We start from the raw sequence: 22,736 nt of genomic DNA, 5'->3' as shown, positions 1-22,736 counted from the left end.
CGGTACTTTGAAAACTATGAAGCAGTGATGAAAGAAACTGAGGACTGTACATATGGAAGATACTCCACACTCACAGACCAGAAGAACCAGTACTGTTAAAATGTCATACTGCCCAAAGCAGTCTACAGAGTCAATGCAATCCCTACTGAAATACCCAAAGCATGGGACACTTGAATGGCTCAGTCGGTGAAGCATCTGCCTTCGGCTCAGGTCATGATCTCAGAGTCCTGGAATCAAGTCCTGCATCGGGCTCCCTGCTCAGCGGGGAATCTGCTCCTTCCTCCGCTGCCAATCTGCCTGCTTGTGCTTGCACTCACTCGCTCTCGCTCGCTCTCTGTCAAATAAATACATAAAATCTTTAAAAAATTAAAAAATAAAATACCAAAATCATTTTTTCACAGAACTAGAACCAATAATACTAAAATTCGTAGGGAACCACAAAACACCACCAATACCCAAGGCCAGGCTGATAAGGTAAAACAAAAAGAAAATAATCCCATATTTCAAGAAATACTACGAAGCTGTAGTCATCAAGGCAGCACGGCACTGGCACAAAACCAGTAACACAAATCAATGGAACAGAACAGAGAGCCCAGAAACAGACCCAACCTCACACGGCCAAGTAATTTATAACAAAGGGGGCAAGAATACACAATGGGGAAAAGCCCCCCTATTCAACACGGTGTTGGGAAACTGGACAGTACCATAAAGGGGAATAAAACCGGACCACTTTCTGACACCACACACAAACTCAAAATGGATTAAAGACCTAAATGTGAGACCTGAAACCATAATGCTCCTGAAAGAGAGCACAGGCAGGAATTTCTTTGACATCAACTATAGAAATATTTTTTCTAGGTAAGTCTCCTTTGGCATGGGAAACAAAAGCAACCTTCAGCGACTGGGACTACACCCAAATAAAGCTCCTGCACAGCCACAGAAACCAGCAATGGAAAGGAACCTACTGAACAGGAGAAGATATTCGCAAATGAAACACCCGGTCGGGGCTTAATATTTAAAATATATACGGAACTCCTACAACTCAACACCCAAAAATAATAATAGTAATCCAATTTAAAATGGGCAGAGAACCTAAAGGATTATTCTTCCAAAGAAGGTGATCGATGGCCAAAAGACATTATAAAAAAGACAACCAACATCAGTAATTGTCAGGGAAAAACAAATCAAAACCACAATGAGAAATAACCTCATACCTGTCAGGATGGCTGAAATAAAAAATACAAGAAACAACAGGTGTTGGCGAGGATGCAGAGAAAGGGAAGCCTCCGCTTACGTGGCCGGTGGGAATGCGAGCTGGTGTGGTCGCTCTAGAAAAGTGTGGAGGTTCCTCAAAATTGAAAATGGAGCTACCGTATGATTCAGTAATTCCTTTACTTGGTATTTACTCAAAGAAAACAAAAACCATAATTTAAAAAGATACACAACCCCTCAGTTTATAGCAGCATTATTTACAATGGCCAAGATATGAACGCAGCCCAAGTGTCCATCAATGGACGAACGGATAAAGAAGGCATCTCACACACACACACACACACACACACACAAAATGGATAAAGAAGGCATGTCACATACACACACACAAAATGGATAAAGAAAGCATCACACACACACACACACACACACAAAATGGATAAAGAAGGCATCACACACACACAAAATGGATAAAGAAAGCATCACACACACACACGAATATAAAGAATGGAATATTACTCAGCCAATAAAAAAATGAAATCTTTGCCATTTGCAACAACATGGAGGGACCCAAAGGGTATTATGCTAAGTTAAACAAGTCAGAGAAAGACAACTATCATACAATTTTACACATATAAGGAATCTTAAAAAAAAAAAAAAAAAGAATCAAGCAAAACGCAGACTCACCCCCATAAATACAGAGAAGAAACTGGTGGTTGTGGGAGGGCAGGTGGTTGGGGGCATGGGCAAAGTGGGGAGAGGGGAGTGGTATGTCCAGACATCTGGGCAGGGCATGAAGGTCAGGGATGAAAGGCACAGCCCAGGGAAGACAGTGACACTGCAGCAGCACTGTGTGCCCCCAGACTCAGCTCCATGTGTGAGCGAAGCAAAACTCTGTCCTAGTGCTATGCTGCCCCTGACGCCACGGTAACATTCTGTTAACTATCCGCAAAGAAAAAGAACCCTGAGCCTTCCAAACATACCCTAGTGTGTCTGCTGCTCCCAAGAGACATTTGCCACGGCAAGTCTCGGGGACGCAGGGGACCACCGTCCTCCCTTCCCGGGAATCACAGGTGGACAGCGACGACGTGACTCCTGGCTTGTGTCCCACGCTGTAGAGTCTTCCAAACTCTCAAGGCCACTGTTTGCATGTTTGCGAGAGAGAGAGGACCATCCTGGACCCAAACAAGCTGTAATCTGTGTTCTTCGAAGGTGGGGGTTTGGGACAAAACAATCATAGGAGAAGGACAGTGGCTTTTGCCACATTTCTAAAAATAATCATGAGAAACAAGATAAGCAGGAGCCTACTTGGGCAGACAAAGGAATAGAACAGTTGAGAGGAAGACTGCCCTGCGAAACCCAAGAGGGTCAACCGTGGGGTGACTCTGGGCTGCTCCGGCGAGGGGACACGGCCAGCCTCACCCCACTCCCCAGAGGCCTCGTCACAAGGGGCCACCACACTCCACATCTGCCAGGCCCCGCAGGGTCCACCGCCAGAGCCTGGCTGGGTCTTCACCCACCCCACTTCTCTGGCCACCTTGGGCAGCCCGCCAGGGGGATCTGGACCCCCTTACGGTGCATCCACTGTTTTCGGCGCTGACGAACGGGCCTGGGGTGTGACAGCGGGAAGACTGGCAGGAGACGCTGTTCCAAGTCCCCACCGGCGGCCTCAACCCCTGTTCCTAGACGACCGAGTCAGACGCACCCCAGACAGAGGCTAGCCAGGCCCCGTGCACCCCTGGTCCCCTGGGTCCCGGCTCCCCGTGTCCCCACATCAGGCACCACTGTTAAGTGCTGGGCGAGGCCAACGGCTCGGTTCTGCCGTGTCCATGGCTCCCGCCAGACCAGGGACCTCTGGAGGGCAAGGACCACCTGCCACTGTCCCTTCTGACCGCAGCGGGCACGGACACAGACCCTGTCACAAAGGAGAACCGGCGAGGCAGGCGCACAGGGAAAAAAAGCTTGAGAACGTCGGGTGAAGCCCGAGCTAACCGCCAGGACTGGGAAGAGGAGCAAACCCAGGGAAGTGCGGGTGTCCTTGAAACCCTGCAACTCAGCTATTAAATGTCTCCAAGAGAAAGCAACGAGGACGGGGAGGGAGGACCCTGAGCCGGCAAGCTGAGGACGGGGACGGGGAAGAGACGCCCCTGAGCCGTCATCGGAAACGCGGCCGGAGCTCGTGGAGCTCGTAACACGTCGGACAGCGATGGCACGGCGCGTCGGAGGCGGCAAGACCGCCGGGACACAGATCCCCGCGGGGAGCGTGGTCGTGGCTGCGGCGCTGCTCTCGGCACCCGTCGGCCCGCAGAGGCTCCGGGGCCGAGCGCCCGCCCTGCAGTAGCTCGGGCGGCTCACCTTCTCCAGCGCCGTCGGACAGCTCAGGACGGTCGGTTTCAGGACGGACAGTTTTCAGACACTACATTTAGCCCACTCGAATTCTTCTTAAAAAACGCTATCCCGTTAAACCTCTCGGAAGAGGAAATCTACATTTCATTATCAAGTCAGAACACCGCGCTCTCTGGTCCGCTGGGAAGCGCAGGGAAAACGAGCGTCAGGGAGGGCTCGCTGGCCGGGCCGAGCGCCTCGGGCGTGTTTGGGGAACGTGGAGGGCGGACAGGGGGCGGACTCGTGCTCAGATGTCCGATCAGCAAATACGGAAAAGGGTGGCCATTCATTATTTTTAAAATCATAACCTACTGCATACGTTGAGAAAAGTGATTTTTAGTTCGCCTTTTTGTTACCTTTGATTAGTGAGTCTGCCCTTTCTCAGATGCTTATGGACCAAACTATTGGCTCCTTCATGAATTTCCTGGTTATTCCTTGTCCATTTCTATGCACTCATGAAAATTATCTTTGTCCATAAAGATTATCACCCATTTGTAAAGATAAGAACAAGTGTGCCTCCAAGTTCACCATGTGTGCCTTTAGTTAGGAAAGGTTTCCTAACGTTCCTTTCCTTTGCTCTGTGGCTCTTACACTTACAAACCCCGTCCTGGGCCACGATCAGTGCACACTTGTGCCCTTTCCCGGTTGTGGCGAGGGTGTCACAGAGCGAGCACTCGCACCGTGCTGGTGGGGACGTCCCGCTCTGGAAGGAGCTTGGCAGCAGTTTCAAGTTCTAAGAACATTCGTGCCCACTGCGGGGAGCCCAAACGGCCCCCCGGGGACAGCCACTCCACTGCCTGGAATCCAGCAACCCGACCTTATTTGGAAACGAGATCTCTGAGAGTCTGATTCAAGTAGGAACCCGGAGATGAGCCAACACTCCCAGGTCATCTGGGTGGGTCCCAGATCCAATGACAAGAGAGCCTCAAAGAGAGAGACTGGAGATGGACAGGGGACACAGTCAAGAAGCCACGTGACGACGGAGGCAGAGACTGAGTGAGGGAGCCACAGCAACCCCACACCCAGCCAGTCTCCTGAATGGCTGCAAAAACTCTGGTGAGCAACTGGACACGGGAAATGCTTGATGACAGCGTACGCTGGAATGCTGTGCCTCAGTGAAGTCCCGTCAAAGAGTATGGGCACATTCTCAGAAAGGAATATAAAGTGAAAAAAGAAACACAGTAGTTCCCAATTTCAGTTTAAAAAATAAGAATAAGATGGGAAAGAAGCAAGTCAAGAGCAATGATAGTTTCTGGGTCACGGAATTACTGGTGACTTTGACGTCATTAATTTGTGCTTCTCTATAATTTCTAAATATTTAGCAGATCCAACAACCGGAAAAAGAAAAGAAAATATATGAATGTCACACAACTACCCCACAATTTCTCTACCAGCTAAGGGAAAAGACAACCATTATCACAGAAGTGAAGTTCGTAAAAGTGGAATACGAGGTATTGGCAAGAAAGGACCCAGCAGCCAACACGTGCATTACCGAGTTCGACAGTAAGACTCTGACCTCCGGGTTCTGCCTGCTCTTGTTCCCAGGGAAAACACAGCATACTTCTCAAAGAGTATTCTAGATCGAAAACAGAGGGAAATTCTAAAGGGCTGGAACAAAAGCTCACAGGCAGAGGCAGAGAATAGACGAGTGGTCCTCCGTGATGCTGCTAACTTTATAACACTGCGGACCCACGTTCTACCCAACGTACCCGTGGAGGTAGCTTCCGTACAACATTCTAGGACATGCTGTAGAAGGATACAAGATCTCAGGTCCCTCATCTTCCCTATAGTTTGCACTCAATGACTCCACAGGGAAAAGGCCAGGTAAGTGTCTCCTCTTTGGGGCACAGAAAGAACAAACACATGTGCCTCGCTGCTGTCCCGATGCTCCCCTCCCACCCTCCCGCCCGGCTCTGCGTCCAGGTGCCCTGTAGGTCTCTGGATAAAGCAGCTAAGCCAGCTGCGTGAGTCAATCCAGAGCAAAGCGAGGCTGAGATGGAGAACAGGTGCCCCAGGACAGGGTCCCACAGACCCTGCTAGTGACCTGTCATTATCAGCCTTGCAGGTGACAAGGCAGATGACAGAGGCCAAGGGAAAAAAGTGGTCTGTGCCCCCAGACTTGGCCCCTCGGGGTCCTCCCAGCTCCTCCCTGTCCTGGCTGGGTGAGGACGGTGAACACAGTGGCCCTGGAAGGCTCGTGTGAGGATGGCAGAGCCTCAGACAGATAGAATGTGGGTCCGGAAGGATCATTCTGGAGAATGCAGTCCCTGTCCCAGATAACAGTGTACCTGACCAGAGCTGGAAGCCAAGTTCTGCTTGTCCCATCCAGCACCGCAGAGGGACCGTCCCAACAGCTAGCTGGCCCAGCAGAGGCCAGTCCTCTTCCCCCAGCAGCTGTGCTCACACCTGGGAATAAAGGCCCGAGCATGACAGCCATTTGCCCTGGGAGGGGTTAGACCAACCCAGGGAAGACCCAGTGCAGAACGGGGACAAACCAGGATCCCCGATGACACTCCACCCACCCCCCTTTATGACAAGAGCAACACATCCTGTTTCAGTCACTGTGTGTGGGACCGTCCATGTTTCCGATAAAACAGAAACAAAGGAGAAAAAGCTGGCCCTGTCCCAGCATTGCAGATGAGCTCTGTCAGTCCTCTGATCAGTCCTCACCGCTCGGCAAACACTGACGGAGCACCAGGGCCCAGCAGTTTTTAGGGCCTTGGGACACACCAGTGACCAAAATGCACATGTCCCTCCAGCTCACAGGGCAGCTGTTCCAACCAGAGACTCCTCTCTCCGGCTCTGCCAGACCACAGATGTGACCCCAACACAGCCCCTCACCCGTCTCTCCTCATCTCCCCCTCCGCGATGTGAAGACCTCCCGGGGCTGCTGTGCAAGGGAAGAGCACAGCACTGGGCCTTACACACTCAGCAGCGTGCCTGCCGCCTGCAAGGGCTCCATGTGTGCTGGTGATCACAGGCAGGGAACAAATATCCAAAAATAAGGAAGTAAACCACTCAGTGCGTCAGACAGTAACCAGGGAGCTCGAGAGTGCGGGAGGCACGGGCCGGCCTCCCTGACAAAGTGCCGCGTGTGGGGGCTCCACGGAGGGAGGGGTGACCGCCGTGTCCTGGGAGCACAGAGGCAGGGCCGGGAGCTGTGCAAAGGCCCAGTGCCAAGATGCGCCCCAGCCCCAAGAACAGCACAGGGAGAATCCAGGGTGAGCAGAGCATGTGAGGAGAGGGACTCCGACAGCGAACCAGGTCAGGTGCAGCCTGCTGTGTGGACCGCTGTAGGAAGCTGCCCTTCACTCTGAGCACTGGACAGGAGATGGGGACAAACAGGGTCCCCCCCGCCCCCGACTGCTGCGTCGCTTCTGTCTCCCCTCTGTGCTCCGTACGGAGAAGCTTCAGAGATATGGGGTGAGAATGTACTCTTTGTAATCTCGTCTTGTCCCTTAATGTGAGAGGAACACCTGTTTCATATGAAGTACTTAACTTCCATCTGGTCAGTGGATGTGCACTTTTTTTTTGTAATGTGGCTATAACACAGCGAATGTATCTCATTTCCTATTATTCCTATTTTCCAATATTTTAGTGTAACATAAAACCGGACTGAACATCATTTCAATAATTGCCCATAAATTCATGACTATTTTCGTAGGGTATGTTCACAGCAGTGAAATTGCTGGGATGAGTTATACACAAAAGTAGTTTTATTTTATATGAGTGCTACGACTCTCAATAAAACATCATTAAGAGAAACAAGCAAGGAGATGAATTGAGGACAACGAAATACCGTTTGGTTGTTTTAATGAGCTACGTAGCCCCTCTTTCACAACAAAAATAAAATGTTAATCTAACTAGAGTGATAATCTAGCACGTTTTATTGTAGACCCAGGAATGTCATATCCTAAAATGGCCATATTAAGTTCAAAAAAACAACATTCAACTGTTAAAGAAAATTGCTAAGTTGCCAATAGATTCTACACCACTTTTAAGAGTCAGTAAAGAGATGCTCAGAAATTTGTTCAGAAATTGTCAAATCACAAAGAATGTCAGAAAAATGGACATTTTTAAAAAGCCGAAAGTTTCATATTCTAGCAAAATTAAAAATGTACCCAAACCCACTGATGCACGTGTCACATCGCACATCTCCAACATCCTCCCACACAACTGAGAAGCCACGCGTGGAAACTGGTCAACGAGGAGCCTCTCCCGCAGGACACGAGGGAGGGAACTAGATGCGGACTCACTCACTCAAGCATCTATTGAGTAACACAACTTAAAACACTCAAACAGAACGGGGGGCTGGCCAGATCCGCCCCCTCGCTGTTCCTCCTCCACACTGCGGACAGAGCTGGGCAGCGGGCACATGGAGGCATTAGCAGGCCAAATAACGGTCTTCCAGGGAACGTTCCCCAAGAAAGGCACAGAGAAGCACAGGGATGACTTGCTTCCAGCACTGAAGGACTGGGGAACCTGCCAACGGGGACATCACGGTGAAACGAGGTCTGAAAGGACAAACCGAGGAAAGCACGGAAGAGACACAGTGGTTTCGTGTGGGCAGAAGCGTGGCGTCATTCCGCTCGTGGCCAAGTCAGGAAACAGGGAACAAAGCAGGGACGGGATCCGAGAGCAGAGCCTAGAACACCACAGAAGGAGCTGTGGGGACGAAGGAAGAGAACCAGACGTAAGGTCAGGTCTGCCAGGCTGAGCGTCTGCTCACTGCTCTCGTTCACACGCTGCAACAGACAGTGAGACAGACGGGGGTCCAAGGATGCCCGAGGCCAGCGCCTCCCTCAAATCCGCCGTTCTGAGAGGGGGAGAGAAGGAAAGGGTAACCCCGCGCAACGTGAGGGTCAGCACACTAGTCGGCACACAGGGAGAGTTTCCGAGCTGACCTTATAGTGTTAGGAAAGTTACTGTCATGGCTTCAGATCTTACTCGGAAGCTGAGTACTGCTCCCCGAAGCGTGGGTGGGAGACAGAGCCTGGACATGGCCTTGGGGTTGGAGAGTGTAGCCATGACGATGCCATTCACCCGCGGTCACACTCAGACCACACAGCCACTCCTCCTGGGCCAAGACAGGTTCATCACCAAAAAACAAGCATGCAAAGTCCACCCCGAGACGGTGATCAAGTCAGGGCCACGATTTTTGGGGTCTCACGGACTTGGTGAACAGGAAAGTCAGTCAAGTTTGATGCCCAAAGAATTATGTTAACCCCCCTGGTTGTCATACTTGTTTGCTCTGATTGTCTACTGCTGCTCGGTTAGCATTTCTGGCCTTGTCCTTTGTGGTTAAGTTGGGTCAAAATATTGGAAAGAGGAGGCAAAACAGATAGATGAGTAAAAGACGACCAGAAGTAATAAATTCTTAAGGTTTATGGGAGTTCAGAGCATTGCTTCTTACGCACAATGCAGGATGGCTCAGCCCGGGCCCCAGTTTACTCTGGGATCTGAAACAGTCAGCACTTACTGGGCGTTTACTGGACACGCCGTCCTAAGTGTTTTACAACCATCAATTCCTTTAAACCCTGTGACAAGCCTACAAAGCTCATTTGCATCCGTCCCGCTCTTAGTGACAGGGACTGAAGTATATGGAGGTCAAACCAACTGAGGCCCCTGGGCTGCCCAGCAGGTGTGACTCCAGAGCCCACACTCTGGTCACCGCCTACGCTGCCAACACGGGTCCTGCTGCCCAGAGCTCTGCAAAATCAGAAGGACAGACTTTCATTTAGCACAAGAGGATCGTTTTATTTTGCGCGGCTTACAATGTATACTCCAGGGGCCCTGTGGGAATCATTTCAATATTTTTACTTTTGTGCAGAGTACACTGCACCTCATTGTAAAGACAATGACCAATTACATTTACAAAGTTACTCTTTAAAATATCTGCTGCGATTTTGTGGATAAGCTGACTGATAATGCTTATCCCTCTTTGGAATGACTCTTTTATTCCCTGTGGTTACACACAAAAAGGTATATCAAACACAAATATCACCTCAAGATGGACAAACCTTACACCATGATGAGAGCTTTAATGTGGACATTCTTGGGGAACTAAATCCCCTGCATTCCACCTGACTCTCAGGAACAGAAAAGCCAGTTCAAACTGGGGGAGATTTCTTGGTTTACAGAAGCGAAATTCGAGCAGTAATGACGCTTCGGCACCAGGAGGTCTCAGGACCCAGTGGTCTCCAACCACAGCGGAGCGCTAATGGTGGGCACAGGTGACCGTCGGAAGGACATCAGCAGTCACCAGGAAGGGCGAATTCGTGCTGCACGGGACGTTCAACAGAAGCCTAACAAGCTGGTCTAGAGAGTTCTTCTCCTCGAAGACCCACCCAGACATGCCGAGACCTCACGAGCCAGCGTGACCTGCACCCAGCAAGGAAAACCTCCCGCAACCACTCGGGGAGGCACGTTCTCCGAGGCGCGCGGGGGGAGCTGTCGGAACAGCCGGACGGCTGGGCGCCCCCCCCAGGGCACCAAGTCAGGCCAAGACGGGGCCCACGAGAGGCTCACCGCCAGCCGCTTCTTCACAAGCGGATGGAGCCAGGGCGCAGGGTGAGGGCAGGAACAACGGGGATCGCACATGGTGTCCGGGCACCTTTGGCAAGAAGTCGCAGACGGACAGCAACGGGATCTGTCCCGGGCTGGGGTGGGGGACACGCTGGAAAGGCAGGCGCTCCGCCCCAAAGGTGCAGGACGTGAACCGGAATCTCGACACCCTACAAGCCCACCCTCTGGACCAAAACCCCCAGGCCCAGCCCCCTGCGCAGGAGTGTTTCCGTCGTGAGGAAACACGGGGCCCCCTGCTGACTCCGTGTGTTCACGGGCACCTGCAAATCGAGACCTTTGACAGGCTGCGCATCAGCCAGGACCGGGGTCCCAGGGTGCAAAGGGCTTGCGCATAAGACTGTGGGGGATGAAGAAGGAGTTTTAACTGCCTGAGATGTTTTGCCTACTAACTTCCTGCACGGTAGCCTGTAATGCTTTTAGAACCGGCATCCTGGCAGTGCTCTGGGAGGACTCCCATCTGTCCAACGGGATGAATCATATCTATTTTTATTGTACCCAATGAATGACCGCGGCACATCCTTTCCAAGGGTCAATACATGATGCATTTGCTTATTTTCCCTTTACGATCTATATTCAAAGTGTACGTCCTTCAACTCCTTGGGTAATTCATCTAAATCACCAGTAACTCAAGCCATACAAAAATAGTGGTAAAAGAATAAATGTTTATTTCTGCCTCAGGCAGGACCACGTCGGACAACTCTACTATAAACGCGAAGTTTCTTGGATGGGAAGGGAATAAAGCATTAACAGAGTAAAAAGTTGGCTTAAATCACTTATCTGAGAAAACATCTCCACGGGGAGAAAACTCTCATTTTGGGCACTTCGGCACTTTGGATGATTTGAGGTGGCATTCCTATCACTCACGGAGCTCGCCCTGAAACCTACAATTATCCTGCATTTGGGACAGGACAAGCCACTAGAGCAAGTCACCCAAGGCTTACTGACTTTTTCACCAAGAACAGAAATTTCCGGGGAGAGTTCATGAAGGGGTTAATCCCACCTTTCGGGACCTCCTCCCCCAGGACAGGACATTGCAGTGACCTAGAAAAGGGCAGCAAGCTTTAGGACAGGACTTTCTCCCCGTTTTCATTCATTAGGTCCCCACTCTGCCCAGATGTGCCTAAGCAGGCCGTATGTCCCCAGTCTGCTGTCGCGTTGCCAGATGTGGGGCATCAAATATTCCAATTTGTTCTCTTCCAAGCAGTGAAAAAGTCTTATCATCTAAAAGGAAACGGTACACACGCGCCACAATGAGTGTTGGAGCCAAGTCTGTGAGTCACCCAGTACCTGCACAAGGCAATCTGGCTACTGGAAAATCCTGATTAATGAGTTTTTTTGAACACCAGAGTGACAACCTGACCTGCCAAAAAATCAGTTTTTCTCATCAGTTCGTCATGTGTTGGTTACCTAGGACCCCCCCAGAGAATGCGAAGGAAGAAAAATGAGAATGGTGGTGTAACGCACATGAACCTCAGAAGTCAGTGTTGCTTCTTGCAAGTTGTGGGGGACAGGGCGGGGAGAGGTCCCCTGGACGTGCTACGCAGCCTCCCGAAGGCTGTGCTGAGAGCCTGAGGATGTTCTAGTCCCCAACAGAACTAAGTCACCATCTGAAATAAGTACCAGGTCGCCCAGTTCTCATCACACGCAGTGCTCCCCAAGGACACACAGCCAGCAGGTACCCAGGACCCCAGGGAGAGTCCTTGTCTGAAGTCCTGCCCTGAGCTCTCCTGTCTCCAAGGGGACAGACCGAGCCGCTCAAAACTACGCCAGACCTGTCGGGCAGCCTTACCACCACCGAGGGAGACCTCGCCACCCATCCTTCATTTGTAATCAATACAAGACCACGGCGCTGAGAAGTCTCGAATTCCCAATTTCGAGACCCAGCCCTCATCGCCATTGGTTTGCAGAAGAGAACAGAGGCGGCTGGAATCACGGCAGCTGACAAGTGTGCAAGTCACAGGAAGAGAGGCTGCTCGAGTTTCCCACGCCAGTCTCCAGCCACTGGGCAAGCTCTCTCCTCGGTCCACCTGCGCCCTCTCCACCTGCAGATCTCTCCCTTCTCCACCTGGGCCCTCTCCCCTCGCAGAACCTCTGCTCTCTCCATCTGCAGACCTCTCCTGCCGCCCCTTGGGCCCTATCCCTTCTCCACCTGCACCCTCTCTCCTTGGCACGGGGGCCCTCTCTCCCCTCTCCACCTGCAGACCCTCTTGACCTCTGAGACTCCCCTCCTCCTCGCCCCCTCCCGACCTCTCCTAACTCTTTCCCTTAACCCGCACCCCCAGGTTCCGTGTCCAGCTGGCTCCGAGGCTCCGGGCGCAGTGCGCGCAAGGAGGGCGGTCAGGTGGGCTGGGGCACCGTCCTCCGCCCGGCCTCACCTGCTGGCGCACGCAGAGCCCGTGCCTGCCGCCCCCACCCCTGGCAGCGCAGGCTGCAATAATTACATCCTCATTATTTCTCTGCGATCGTTAGCGAGCGAGCCGAGAACAGCAACAGCCGCTGCCGGGGGAGGCTTGGTTACAAAACCCTGCGCCGGGAGCTCCGCGCTTAGCAACCACCCCGAAAAAAGCCGGGTGCTCGCGCTCCCACTTGGAGAGCGGGCGGCGGCCACCCCCTCCCCGCGCTGCAGCCGCCGCGACCCCGCAGAAGTGGCCCCTCCACCATCCCTGGCCCGCTCCCCTCGCAGGCGCAGCCCCAGTTCCCGGCCCTCACCGAACCTCCCCAATCCCGGTCGGTCCACCTGCGCCCCCGTCCCCTCGCGGCTGCCCCGCGGGAGCCGGACACCGCCCCCTCCTCAGTCTCCGTCAGCTCCCCCAGCTCGCCGGCCGAGCGCAGCCTGTCCCGCCTCCGCGGCGCCCGCACCGCCCCCAGAGCCCCAGAGCCCAGGGTCCGGGGACCCCCGGCCACGACCCGCGCTGCGCTCAGCCCAAGCGAAGGACGAGGCCGCCCGCGCAGCGCGGGACCCTGTGCCCAGGCTGCCCAGGGGTCTCTGCCCGCGCCCCACGCGCAGCCGAACCCCGCGCCTCGGCCCCGCGACCCCCCGGGGTTCGCACCTTCCTCAGCGCAGACATCCTCGGGCGCTCGGAGTTCAGAAGGTGCAGGGCGACATGGCGCGTGGCCCGTCGGTCCGCCCGTCCGTCAGTCCGCGGGGCCGCTGCCGCCGCCGCGCGCTCCAACCGCGCTCGAGCCCGGCGCACGGTCGGAGCTCACCGCCGGCGCCTGCGCACTGGGCGCCCGGGGAGGCCCGGCGCGCTGGGGGGCGGCCGGCGCGCGGCGGCATCTGGGGAGGGGCCAGGCCCGCGCCCGGGGGCGCCCAGGCCTGCGCGTCGCGCCCCCGGCCGCCCCGCCCCGCCCCGCCCCGCCCCGCCCGCCGGCGCGCAAGCCACGCCCCGGACGCCACCTGTTGCGCGGGGAGCGCCAGGCGCCTGCGGCTCGCCGGCCAGTCCCGCGGTTCCAGGCTGCCCGCGCGAGCCGGAGCCAGAGCGCGGCGAAGTTAGCGCGCGGATCGCACACGTGCCCCAGCACCTGGGACGCGGCCCCGCGCTCCGGGTCCGGAGGAGCGACACGCGCACCGGGTGAGTCCGCTCCGGAGCCAGATGCTCTCCAGCCAGAGGGCACGGGAGACCATGCGTGCTCCCGGCGCTGGCGAGGGAGTGGCACCGCAAAGCTGTCCCGCTTCTGTCCATCCTGCTGCCCAGCCTCCTCCTCCTTCCAGGCGCGTACTTCCCCGTGGAGAACGGGCGTGGTGTGCGCAGGGAAGGGTGCGCTATGGCGGCGGGGGGACGGCCGTCCTTGCAACGGTAAACCGGCGTGGAGAGGCAGCGAGCGCCATCCGTGGGGTCTGGCCGCCTCCGTGCGTTTGCTCTCAGCAGCACAGAGGGCCTCGGCCAAGGAATGGAGTCAGGTTGCGTCGACCTCCTGAGCGATCTGGGCAGCCGAGCCCACGGGGCCAGACTGGGATGGACCGTCGGTAGCTTGGTGGGAAGGCCCCCCCGGGACCCACTGCCCGGGAAGCAAAGTTACCCGCCAGAGCGTCCCCCGCTCCACCGGAGCCGACGCCGGGTGCTCTCATTCCGCTGTCCCCTCGCGGTCCTGGGCCCGGCGCAGGGGCAGGGCGGGAGCCTCACCGTAATTCCCCGCAACACCAGACTCTCCCAAGTCTCCACCTGGGTTCCGGGGAGTCCGAGGGGGACAAAAGCCCAGAAAGCTGCTGGCAAAAGTGAGGCCGCAGGACGACGGTTTGTGTACAGCGAAGTGAGAGGGATTAGAATAGGAATCTGGTGACCAAAAATATTTGGGGGCGCCTGGGTGGCTCAGTGGGTTAAAGCCTCTGCCTTCGGCTCAGGTCATGATCTCAGGGTCCTGCGATCGAGCCCCGCATCGGGCTCTCTGCTCAGCGGGGAGCCTGCTTCCCTTCCCCTCTCTCTCTGCCCGCGGGTCTGCCTGCTTGTGATCTCTATCTGATAAATAAAATCTTAAAAAAAAAAAATTTGGAATGGACAAGATGGACTTTTTCAGAAATTATAAGCCCTTTATTGTTTTTTAAAATTTTATTTATTTAATTTAGACGAGAGAGAGAGCGAGAGCGAGAGCTCACGGGGACAGGGGGATGGCAGAGGCAGAGGGAGAAGCAGACTCCCCGCTGAGCAGAGAGACGAACGCGGGGCTGGAACCCAGGACCCGGGATCATGACCTCAGCCTAAGGCAGCCGCTTCACCCACTGAGCCATCCGGGTGCCCTCAGTAATTCCAAGGTCTTTGGACAAAGGTCTCCCTGAGAGCTCTTCACAGAACTGACCACTCTCGCTCATCAACTGCATTTTATTTTACAACAAAGTTCTAAGTGCTGAGGGGAGTGGGTACAAGGTGAAGCACAGAAACCTGTCCACAGTCGCATTCTCTGTGGTGCTTCTAGCACCTTCCGATTTGTCTCTGTGGTCAGACACCGAGGGATCAGGTGTGCCACACTTCAACCAGAAATCCAGATTCTAGATCCATTTCTTAATTTAAAAGCTCACTCCCTCCTCTCCATATCTGTCCTCACCTGTCCGTCTTTTTGAGATCCACGGGTTCACTCGCTCATACCACAGCCACAATAAAAAACAACAAAAGTGTGCTGAGTGTCTGTCGCGTCTCTCAACACATGAGCCAAACGGAGAAACGGCCCCGGACCAGGGAGCTCTCGGTCCGCAGAGGGAATCGCTTGTGAAAATACTCCAAGAGCCATGGAACTGGGGGCAGGTGGTTTCATCAGGAGGTCAGTCCAGGAAGCCGGAGGAGTCGGACAGGGAGGGAGGGAGAGTTTATCAGATGCCCTACCATGCTGGTCGCCCTGTAAACAAAGGGTGCTCTGTCTGGCTCCGGTCCCTGAAGGAACCATGTAGACTGCACCTCAGAATGGCTTGGCCGAGGTTTGGAGGGCTGGACACGTGCTCGTCGGACTTCCACCCCCCAGACTGACAGATGTTTCCCCACTCCCCGCTGCAGGTTTTCTGGCTGAGCAGCTCCTGTACCTTCCAGAAAGGCCAGCCGGCCTGTTTTGGGGGGCAGCAGGTGAGTGCAAGGGGGTCGTACAGGGAACCACAGGGAACCCTGCGGGCACCTTCTGCCAGAGCCCTGCAGAAGCGCTGGGATTCGGACAAGACAGGAGCGGTGTGGGGAAGGGGATGTAGGAAGAAGGGAGAGCGGGCACGAGGATGCAGGGAGGGGGAAGGAAGGGCAGGTGGGACGCCCACCCTCCATGCTCGGGAGGGTCCGACTAAGCAGAACAAAGTGAACAAGGGACAGCACGAAAGTGTCTGCAGAACAGTCCGGGGTGACATGACATCGGGAGGACTCCGAGTTGTATCTTGTGTTCAGTAAAATCTGATGTGGGGTTCTGAGCAGGGAAGCAGGATGTCCAACAGGGACAGTTGTGACATTTGTGGACCGTTTCATGTCTCCCTTCCCGATCTGTACACCTTTAATTTCCTTGTTACTTGAGCCAGGACCTGCGCGGCCATGCGGGAAAGAGTGGTGGGAGGGGACAGCATGACATGCGGGGTCAACATGATGGTAGCTAGAGGGTGTTTGTAGATCCCCTTTATCAAGCTGAAGTCCCCTCTGTTCCTAGTCTGATGACAGTTTTTGTCATGAACACGTGTTGGGTTTCGTCGAATGTCTCTTCCGCATCTACTGGTATGTCCCCGCAATTTTGCACTTTGGCTTGAAAGTGACGGATTAACTTCACTGATTCTGAATGGCACTGAGATTTCTAAGAGACATTTTGGCCACAATGAGGAGAAGACCGGAAGGGGTGGGAGTGAGGAAGCAGGAGCGGACGTGGGGAGCTCAGTTCAACATGCCTGGAGGAGGGGCGTCTGGGTGGCTCAGTCGGTGAAGCGTCTGCCTTTGGCTCAGGTCATGACCCTGGGGTCCTGGGATGGAGCCCCACGTCGGGCTCCTGGGTGTTGGGGCTCCCTGCTCCGTGGGGAGTCTGCTCCCTCTCCCTCTGCCCTGCTCCTGCTCTTTCTGTGTCAAATATATAAATAAAATCTTTTTAAAAAATCCTGGAGGAATTCTAGCGAGAGACAAGGAAGGCGGCAGAGGCCAGGAATGCAGCAGGGAGAAATCTCTTTGGTTTTTCTGAGCAGGGGGCGGGGACAGGAGGCACAGGGATCGCTTGCTGGGCTCCGCACCTGGGCAGGTGGCCCTTCTGGGCGGACAGCCGGTGACAGGTGCATACTGGTCAGCCTGCGCTGGACCTGGGGACGTGAGGTCCAGTGACTTAGGAGCAGGTGCATGGAGGTCTGGGTGGGAGACACACACTGCAGATGACAAGGTAGAGGCTGACTTTGCCGTCAATTCTTTCAAGTTCGGGTCTGATCGGGAGTAAGGACTTCGGGCAGGAGGAAACTCTGAGGTTTCTGGGAAGATTTTGTTGTGAAGCCGCCAAGTCCAGAGTGGGCTTGGATGCTGGGGGGGTGAGGCAGGAGGGAAGGACAGGGTCGAGACACAGCCTCATCGAGGACATTAGTCCAGCGAGTAGTCCCTCCTCTTGCACCAACATGTTTTACGTAACTTCCTAGAACGGTTTCAGGTTCACGGCAGAACTGAGGGGAAGGTGCGGAGACGTCACATACACCGCCTGCCTCCCCCCCACACTCGGCCGCCATCATCCACGTCCCCACCGATCGTACCTCTGCGACGACACTGAGCCCACAGTGACCCGTCATCATCCGGAGTCCAGCATGAATCCCATCCGGGCTCACTCTCGTTGCAGGAGAGTCTGTGGGTGTGGACAAGTGAGTGGTTATCGGAATCACGGTCCCCTGGACTCTGAGTCCTGGTCCACTGTTGAATGGGCGCCTACATTTCCGGGTCCGGCAGGTCTCTCAAACTTGGAGGGGTGGGTGTCGCACGCCACCCCCAGGGTGATCCTCTCAGGGCTTTCCGTCTCCTCTGTGCGACTCCATCCTCTGGTTTCCAACAACACCGTGGACACAGGCCACACTTCCTTCTTTCGAGCCCACGTGAGTCAACATGAAAACCTCTTCTGCTTTGTCGTCAAGTACATCCGAAATCCGAGGGCCGCTTCCTACCACCTGGGAAGCCACCGTCCTGACGCTGGCCGCCAGGGTCTCTCTAGGTGCCATGGACTCACCCGGTCTCCCTGCCTCCTCAAGGGACTTCTCTGAGATGGAGGTCAGAGAGGCTCGCTCCTCCGCTCCCGCAGGCTGGTGACCTTCCCTGGCATAACCCCCTTTGGGCCCGTAGCCCCACACGGAGGCCTGTTTCCTGCCCGACGGCATCAGTGCGTCTGCCCTCCCGGTCCCGCTGCAGACACCGTCCCCCAGGAGCCTCAGGGCACACTTGCCTCCCCGCTGCTGGGCGCTCCCCGCCCCGTTGTCCCCAAGCCTCGCTCCGGCGGCGGCCGCTAGCCTGGCCCTCAGGATGTTCCTGCGGAAACTTCCTGACCGCCGGCCTCCCCACGCTTCGTGTCCCCCTCCTTCCCCCGCCCCGTCTCCCGTCATCAGACTGTTCACGACCTGGCCGCAGCACCCTGAACAGTGCCTGACGTGGACAGTCTCTGGGAAAATGTATTTTCCAAGAAGTAAATTCGAGAAAGGAGCAAAGAGGAAGTCAAGGTCCCAGAGAAGGTGCCGTGGGGGTGGACGGGGCGCGGGGAAGAACCCCCACCGGGGGGCGTGGGTCTGCGGGGAAGGGGGACGGGGAGGGCGGTGGTCTTCGCCATGGCCGTGGGCAGGCTCTTCTTCCCCTTGGCCTTCACACCGAGTTCTGGGGTCCCTTAGGACACCGGTGCAGGCTCCTGCACTGCCCCACCCCTGCAGCACCAGGGCCCCTGATGCGGGGCCCCGGAACCCTAGGTGACCCCGTGGGCGGTCACCAAGCCACCCACTGGGCTGTGCCCTCCCGCTGTGCCTCCTCTCCCTGTGCCCCCCTGCTGCTGACACCCTGCTGCTGACCCAGTCTCTATGACCCCCTTTCCCTTGAACCCCTCTCTCTGACCCCCCTCCGTATGGCTCCGCCCACTACCCCTCCCTTTAACCCCTCCCGCTGACCCCCCTGCTGAGCCCCCTCCCCTTGACCCCCTCTGCTGACCCCTGCCTAAACTTACAGTGTTGTATTTCAATTATGTGTCAATAAAACTGAGAAAAAAAAAAATCCTTCCCATTCTTCATTTGAATATATATTGATGATGAAATGGTAATGAGGAGATATGGTTTAATAGGGCTCCCATGAGACTGGATTTCCTGCATCTCCTGACTTTGTCCTAAGGCACCAAAACCAAGAGCCGGGCTAACCCAGGGTTCAGTCACTTCGCTCTGAGCATGCTCCGAGCACCCCCTGCCCCGACCGCCCACGGCCACGCCCACAGCCCCCGTACAAGCCAATCCACATCCGGCGCGCGGCTGATTGGCATCCAGCGGGAAAGAACCCAGGTCCCGGATGGGCGCGGCCGTCGTTGTGGGCGGGCATAGAGGGCCGGAACCCGGAAGCGTCGCCGCGCGGCTCTGGCCCTGAAGTGGCCGGCGCGGGGGTAAAGCTGGGGTCCCGGGATCGCCATGGCCACGCCGCGGCAGCACGGTACGCCGGGTGGGGGTCTGGGGGCAAAGCTGGGCGGCGCAGGTGCGGAGCGAGCCACGCCCAGATTCTGCTCTAGGACCCAGTCCCCGGACCCCCGGCCTAACCCCGCCGGGACCCCAGAGCCCCGTCCACCTCCCCCCCGCAGCCCAGAGCCCGGTCCACCTCCCCCCTGGATCCCAGAGCCCCGTCCACCTACCCCCCCCGATCCAAGAGCCCCCTCCACCTACTCCCCCGGATCCCAGAGCCCCGTCCACCTCCCCGCCGCAGCCCAGAGCCCCGTCCACCTCCCACCCGGAGTCCGGGACCCCTGGCCCACCCCCCGCCCCAATCCTAGAGCCCTGTCCACCTACCACCCGGACCCCAGGACCGAGCCTATCCTACCCTGGACCCCAGAGTTCTGTCCACCTCCCACCCAGAGCCCGGCCCATCCCCCCCATCCCAGAGCCCTGTCCACCTCCCACCCAGAAGTACAAGTTGCACATCCCTGCGGAGGTTTGGGGACCCCCCCCGCCCCACAAATCCCATATTCCCTCATGGAAAGGTGTTCCCTGCTTCTTTGAGATCCCACAGGCCTTGTCTCCTCTGTCTAGGGCCCCTGAACACTGGGGCTGGGATGCAGATCCCAGAGATACCTGGGTCCCTGGGGTCCTGCCAGCCCACCCAGGTGGTCCCTCGGGGTCCCCAGTGCCAACGCTCACCTGGGTCTGGGGTACCGGAGGGAGGTGGGCCAGGGTGCAGAGTCGGGAAGGGAGATGGGCTCTGGGATCCAAGTGGGAGGTGGGTGGGGCTCTGGGGTCTGTGGGGGCATGGGCCAGGAGTCCAGGTGGGGCAGGAGGTGGGCCACCTGGAGCTCCATGTGGGAGGTGGACAGGGCTCTGGGGTCTGGGGGGATGGCCCAGGGTACTGGGCTCTGTGTGGGAGGTAGACAGGGCTCTGGGGTCCGGGGGGGTTGGGCCGGGGGTCCCGCACTCTGTAAGTTAACTCCACGTGTGTCCTTGTGGTGAGAACTTTAGGACTTTCTCTCTGCGAGACTTTCAAACAGAGCACAGGGCGTCGTACACTATGGTCCCAGGAGTCACTGAGGCTGCAGCTGGAGGTTTGTACTTTCAGCCACTTTCCTCCAGTTCTTCCCTCCACCCTCCCCACTTCTGCTGACCACTAACCTGTTCTCTGTACCTACGCAGGGGTTTTTAGATGCCACGTGTAAGTGTTAGTCTTTGACCGATTTCATTTAGCTTAAGGCCCTCGAGGTCCACCTGTGTGGTTGCAAATGGCAAGATTTCCTTCTTTCTCAATTGCTGAGTGTACCATCGTGTGAACACACTGCAGCTCTTCGTCTGCTCATCCGTCCTGGGTGCACCCTTAGGCTGGCCTGCGTCTTTGCTCTTGTAAGTAGTGCTGCAGTGAATGTGGGGGTGCAGACACCTCTTTGAGCTCCAGATTTTGTTTCCTCTGAAGGCACATTCCAAAGTGCGATCACTGGGTCGTAAGGTCGCTGTATTTGTAACTTTCTGAGGACTCTCCGTGCTGCTTTCCGGAGTGGCTGCTGTGGTTTGCGTTCCCAGCAGTGGTGTGAGGGGGTCCCCTTTCTCGCATCTTGGCCGACACTTGCTATTTTTTGCCTTTTTGATGGTTGCCATTCCGAGGACTGTGAGGTGGTCTCCGGCCGTGGTTTGGATTTGCATTTCCCTGGTGGCGAGTGACCATCCCTCTGCGTGTCTATTGGCCATCTGTGTGTCATCTGTGGAAGAATTCCTGTTAAGATCCTCTGCCCATCTTTTAATTGGCTTGGTATTTTGCTGTTGAGCTGTATACGTTCTCCATCTATTCTGGGCATGAACCCCTTTCAGATGCGTGACTCGCAGGCACCATTTCCTGGTCCCCAGGCTTCCTCCTCGTGCCTGTGGGTTTCTCTCTTGTGCAGAAGCCTTTGGGTCTGATGTGCCCCCCCTTGTGGATTTTCACTTTTGTTCCCTGTGCTTTAGGTTTCCTGTCCAAAAAATTATCACCAAGACCCGTATCAAGAAGCTCTTTACCTGTGTTTTCTTCTAGGAGCTTATGGTTTCGGGTAAAAGTGAAGGTTTTTGATACATTTCTTATGTTACTTGGATTGGTTCAGGCCATGATTATTTATTTTTTCTTCTTTACATTTAAAATGGATGTGGATTCACCCTTTGAAATGAGAAGTCGAGTGTCCATTATAGTTAACAAGAACTTGCTTGAAGTAAGGAAAGGAAACTAATTTCCCAGTAGGCAGAATGTGGAGAGCAGTAAATAGCGTCCCCGTGTCAGCGGCTTCCTTTATAGGAGAACACTGTGGGGCGCCTCCCTGCCGTTCTGCACCCCGCTGAGTCCTGACTTCTACCTATGAGTTTTAAAAACAGATCATCACAGGTTAAAATGGCTTAATTTCTAACGAGTCAGATGTTAGTCTCCAAAGTGAACATTAAAACATCTGGAGTGCTCAGGCCGTTCTGCCACACGCTGGAGGCAGGAGCAAAGACCGTGGGCTCTCGAGCAGGCCCAGCCCAGGTGGCTGCCCTGGGTCTCTGCAGCTGGCTGCCAGCCCGAGCGCCCTGCCCCCTTGCACCGGGGCTCCTTCCTGGACTGCACAGCGCTCTTTCCCTTCATCCCCTTCCCGCATCCCCGTGTGCTTGGGACCCTCCAAGCCTGAAACATCAGCGCTTCCCTGTGCCGGGAAGCAGACTCATCTGCGTGCACCCGGTCAACTTGACGGAACCCTCGCAGCTCACCGAATTGAGACAAATGAAGCCTTGCGTTGTTTTCCGCAGTCGGGGACTTTCTTCTCTAGAAACGGCCTCCTTTGGCCATTGGACCGGTGATAGAATTGTCTGAGTGAGGTTTTACGACATTGTGTGGGAGGGGTGGATTAGGAAGTCTCGGAAGTCTACAACTGAAGTAGGAAACAAAATAGTGGTTCCGTGAGTCCTTCTCACAAACTCACGGAAGAGCTTGTCTCTGGGACACTTATGCTTCCAGAAACACCTATGGGGGTGATTGTCACTGGAAAGATGCTAAGCACTGACAACTTGTGGAAGCCTCCCATTGTGTGGCGGGTGGGGAAGGCCGTGGCTGGTGCAGACTTGCCCCACAGTTCTGCTCTCTCACTGCCCAGCCCCCTTCAGAGACCCGGGGTCGCCTGCACAACTCTCACTTCACGCTTGCTCACACAGCGAATGTTCCGGAGTCTGCTGGCTGTGCGTGACCTCGTTCGGGCGCCAGAAACGCAGCAGGGAGTGGAACGCTTTCGTTCTAGGCAGGTTCCAGGCTCTTCCTTTGGGCCAGGGTCACAGTTGTGGCTGAGCCACATCCCAGGAAAACGTCCGCTCTGGCCCGGACCAAGAAGGTGTGACGGGGTGGGCTGGCCGGCGGTCTGCAGCTGTGACTCGAGGGCGTTCCCTGAGAGTGCTTCCGCTAAGACGTGAACCCTCCCGAAGCCCAGTTTTCCCC

At 55.6% G+C, this 22,736-nt stretch overlaps 2 protein-coding genes across 3 annotated transcripts in view; one reads left to right on the top strand and one right to left on the bottom strand.

Annotated features, from left to right (window-relative positions):
• Window positions 1-13,402, bottom strand: part of DLGAP2 (DLG associated protein 2) — a gene marked incomplete at its 3' end in the record, with an annotated part of 768,810 nt that extends 755,408 nt beyond the window's left edge. Inside the window, exon 1 of the mRNA XM_080794969.1 lies at window positions 13,233-13,402. The remainder of the gene's footprint in view (window positions 1-13,232) is intronic.
• A 5,749-nt stretch (window positions 13,403-19,151) lies between these two features.
• Window positions 19,152-22,736, top strand: part of ERICH1 (glutamate rich 1) — a 51,293-nt gene continuing 47,708 nt past the window's right edge. Inside the window, exon 1 of one of the 2 annotated variants that reach the window (XM_080797766.1) lies at window positions 19,152-19,265. In XM_080797766.1, the coding sequence (XP_080653892.1) occupies window positions 19,244-19,265 (22 nt within the window). In that variant the 5' untranslated portion in view covers window positions 19,152-19,243. The remainder of the gene's footprint in view (window positions 19,266-22,736) is intronic. The other variant, XM_080797767.1, reaches the window with a different exon arrangement.

The sequence above is a fragment of the Martes martes genome (assembly GCF_963455335.1).
Source record: "Martes martes genome assembly, chromosome: 2".
NCBI lineage: Eukaryota > Metazoa > Chordata > Mammalia > Carnivora > Mustelidae > Martes > Martes martes.
The sequence above is the reverse complement of the archived record's forward strand: the minus strand, read 5'-3'. Positions and strand labels throughout refer to the sequence as shown.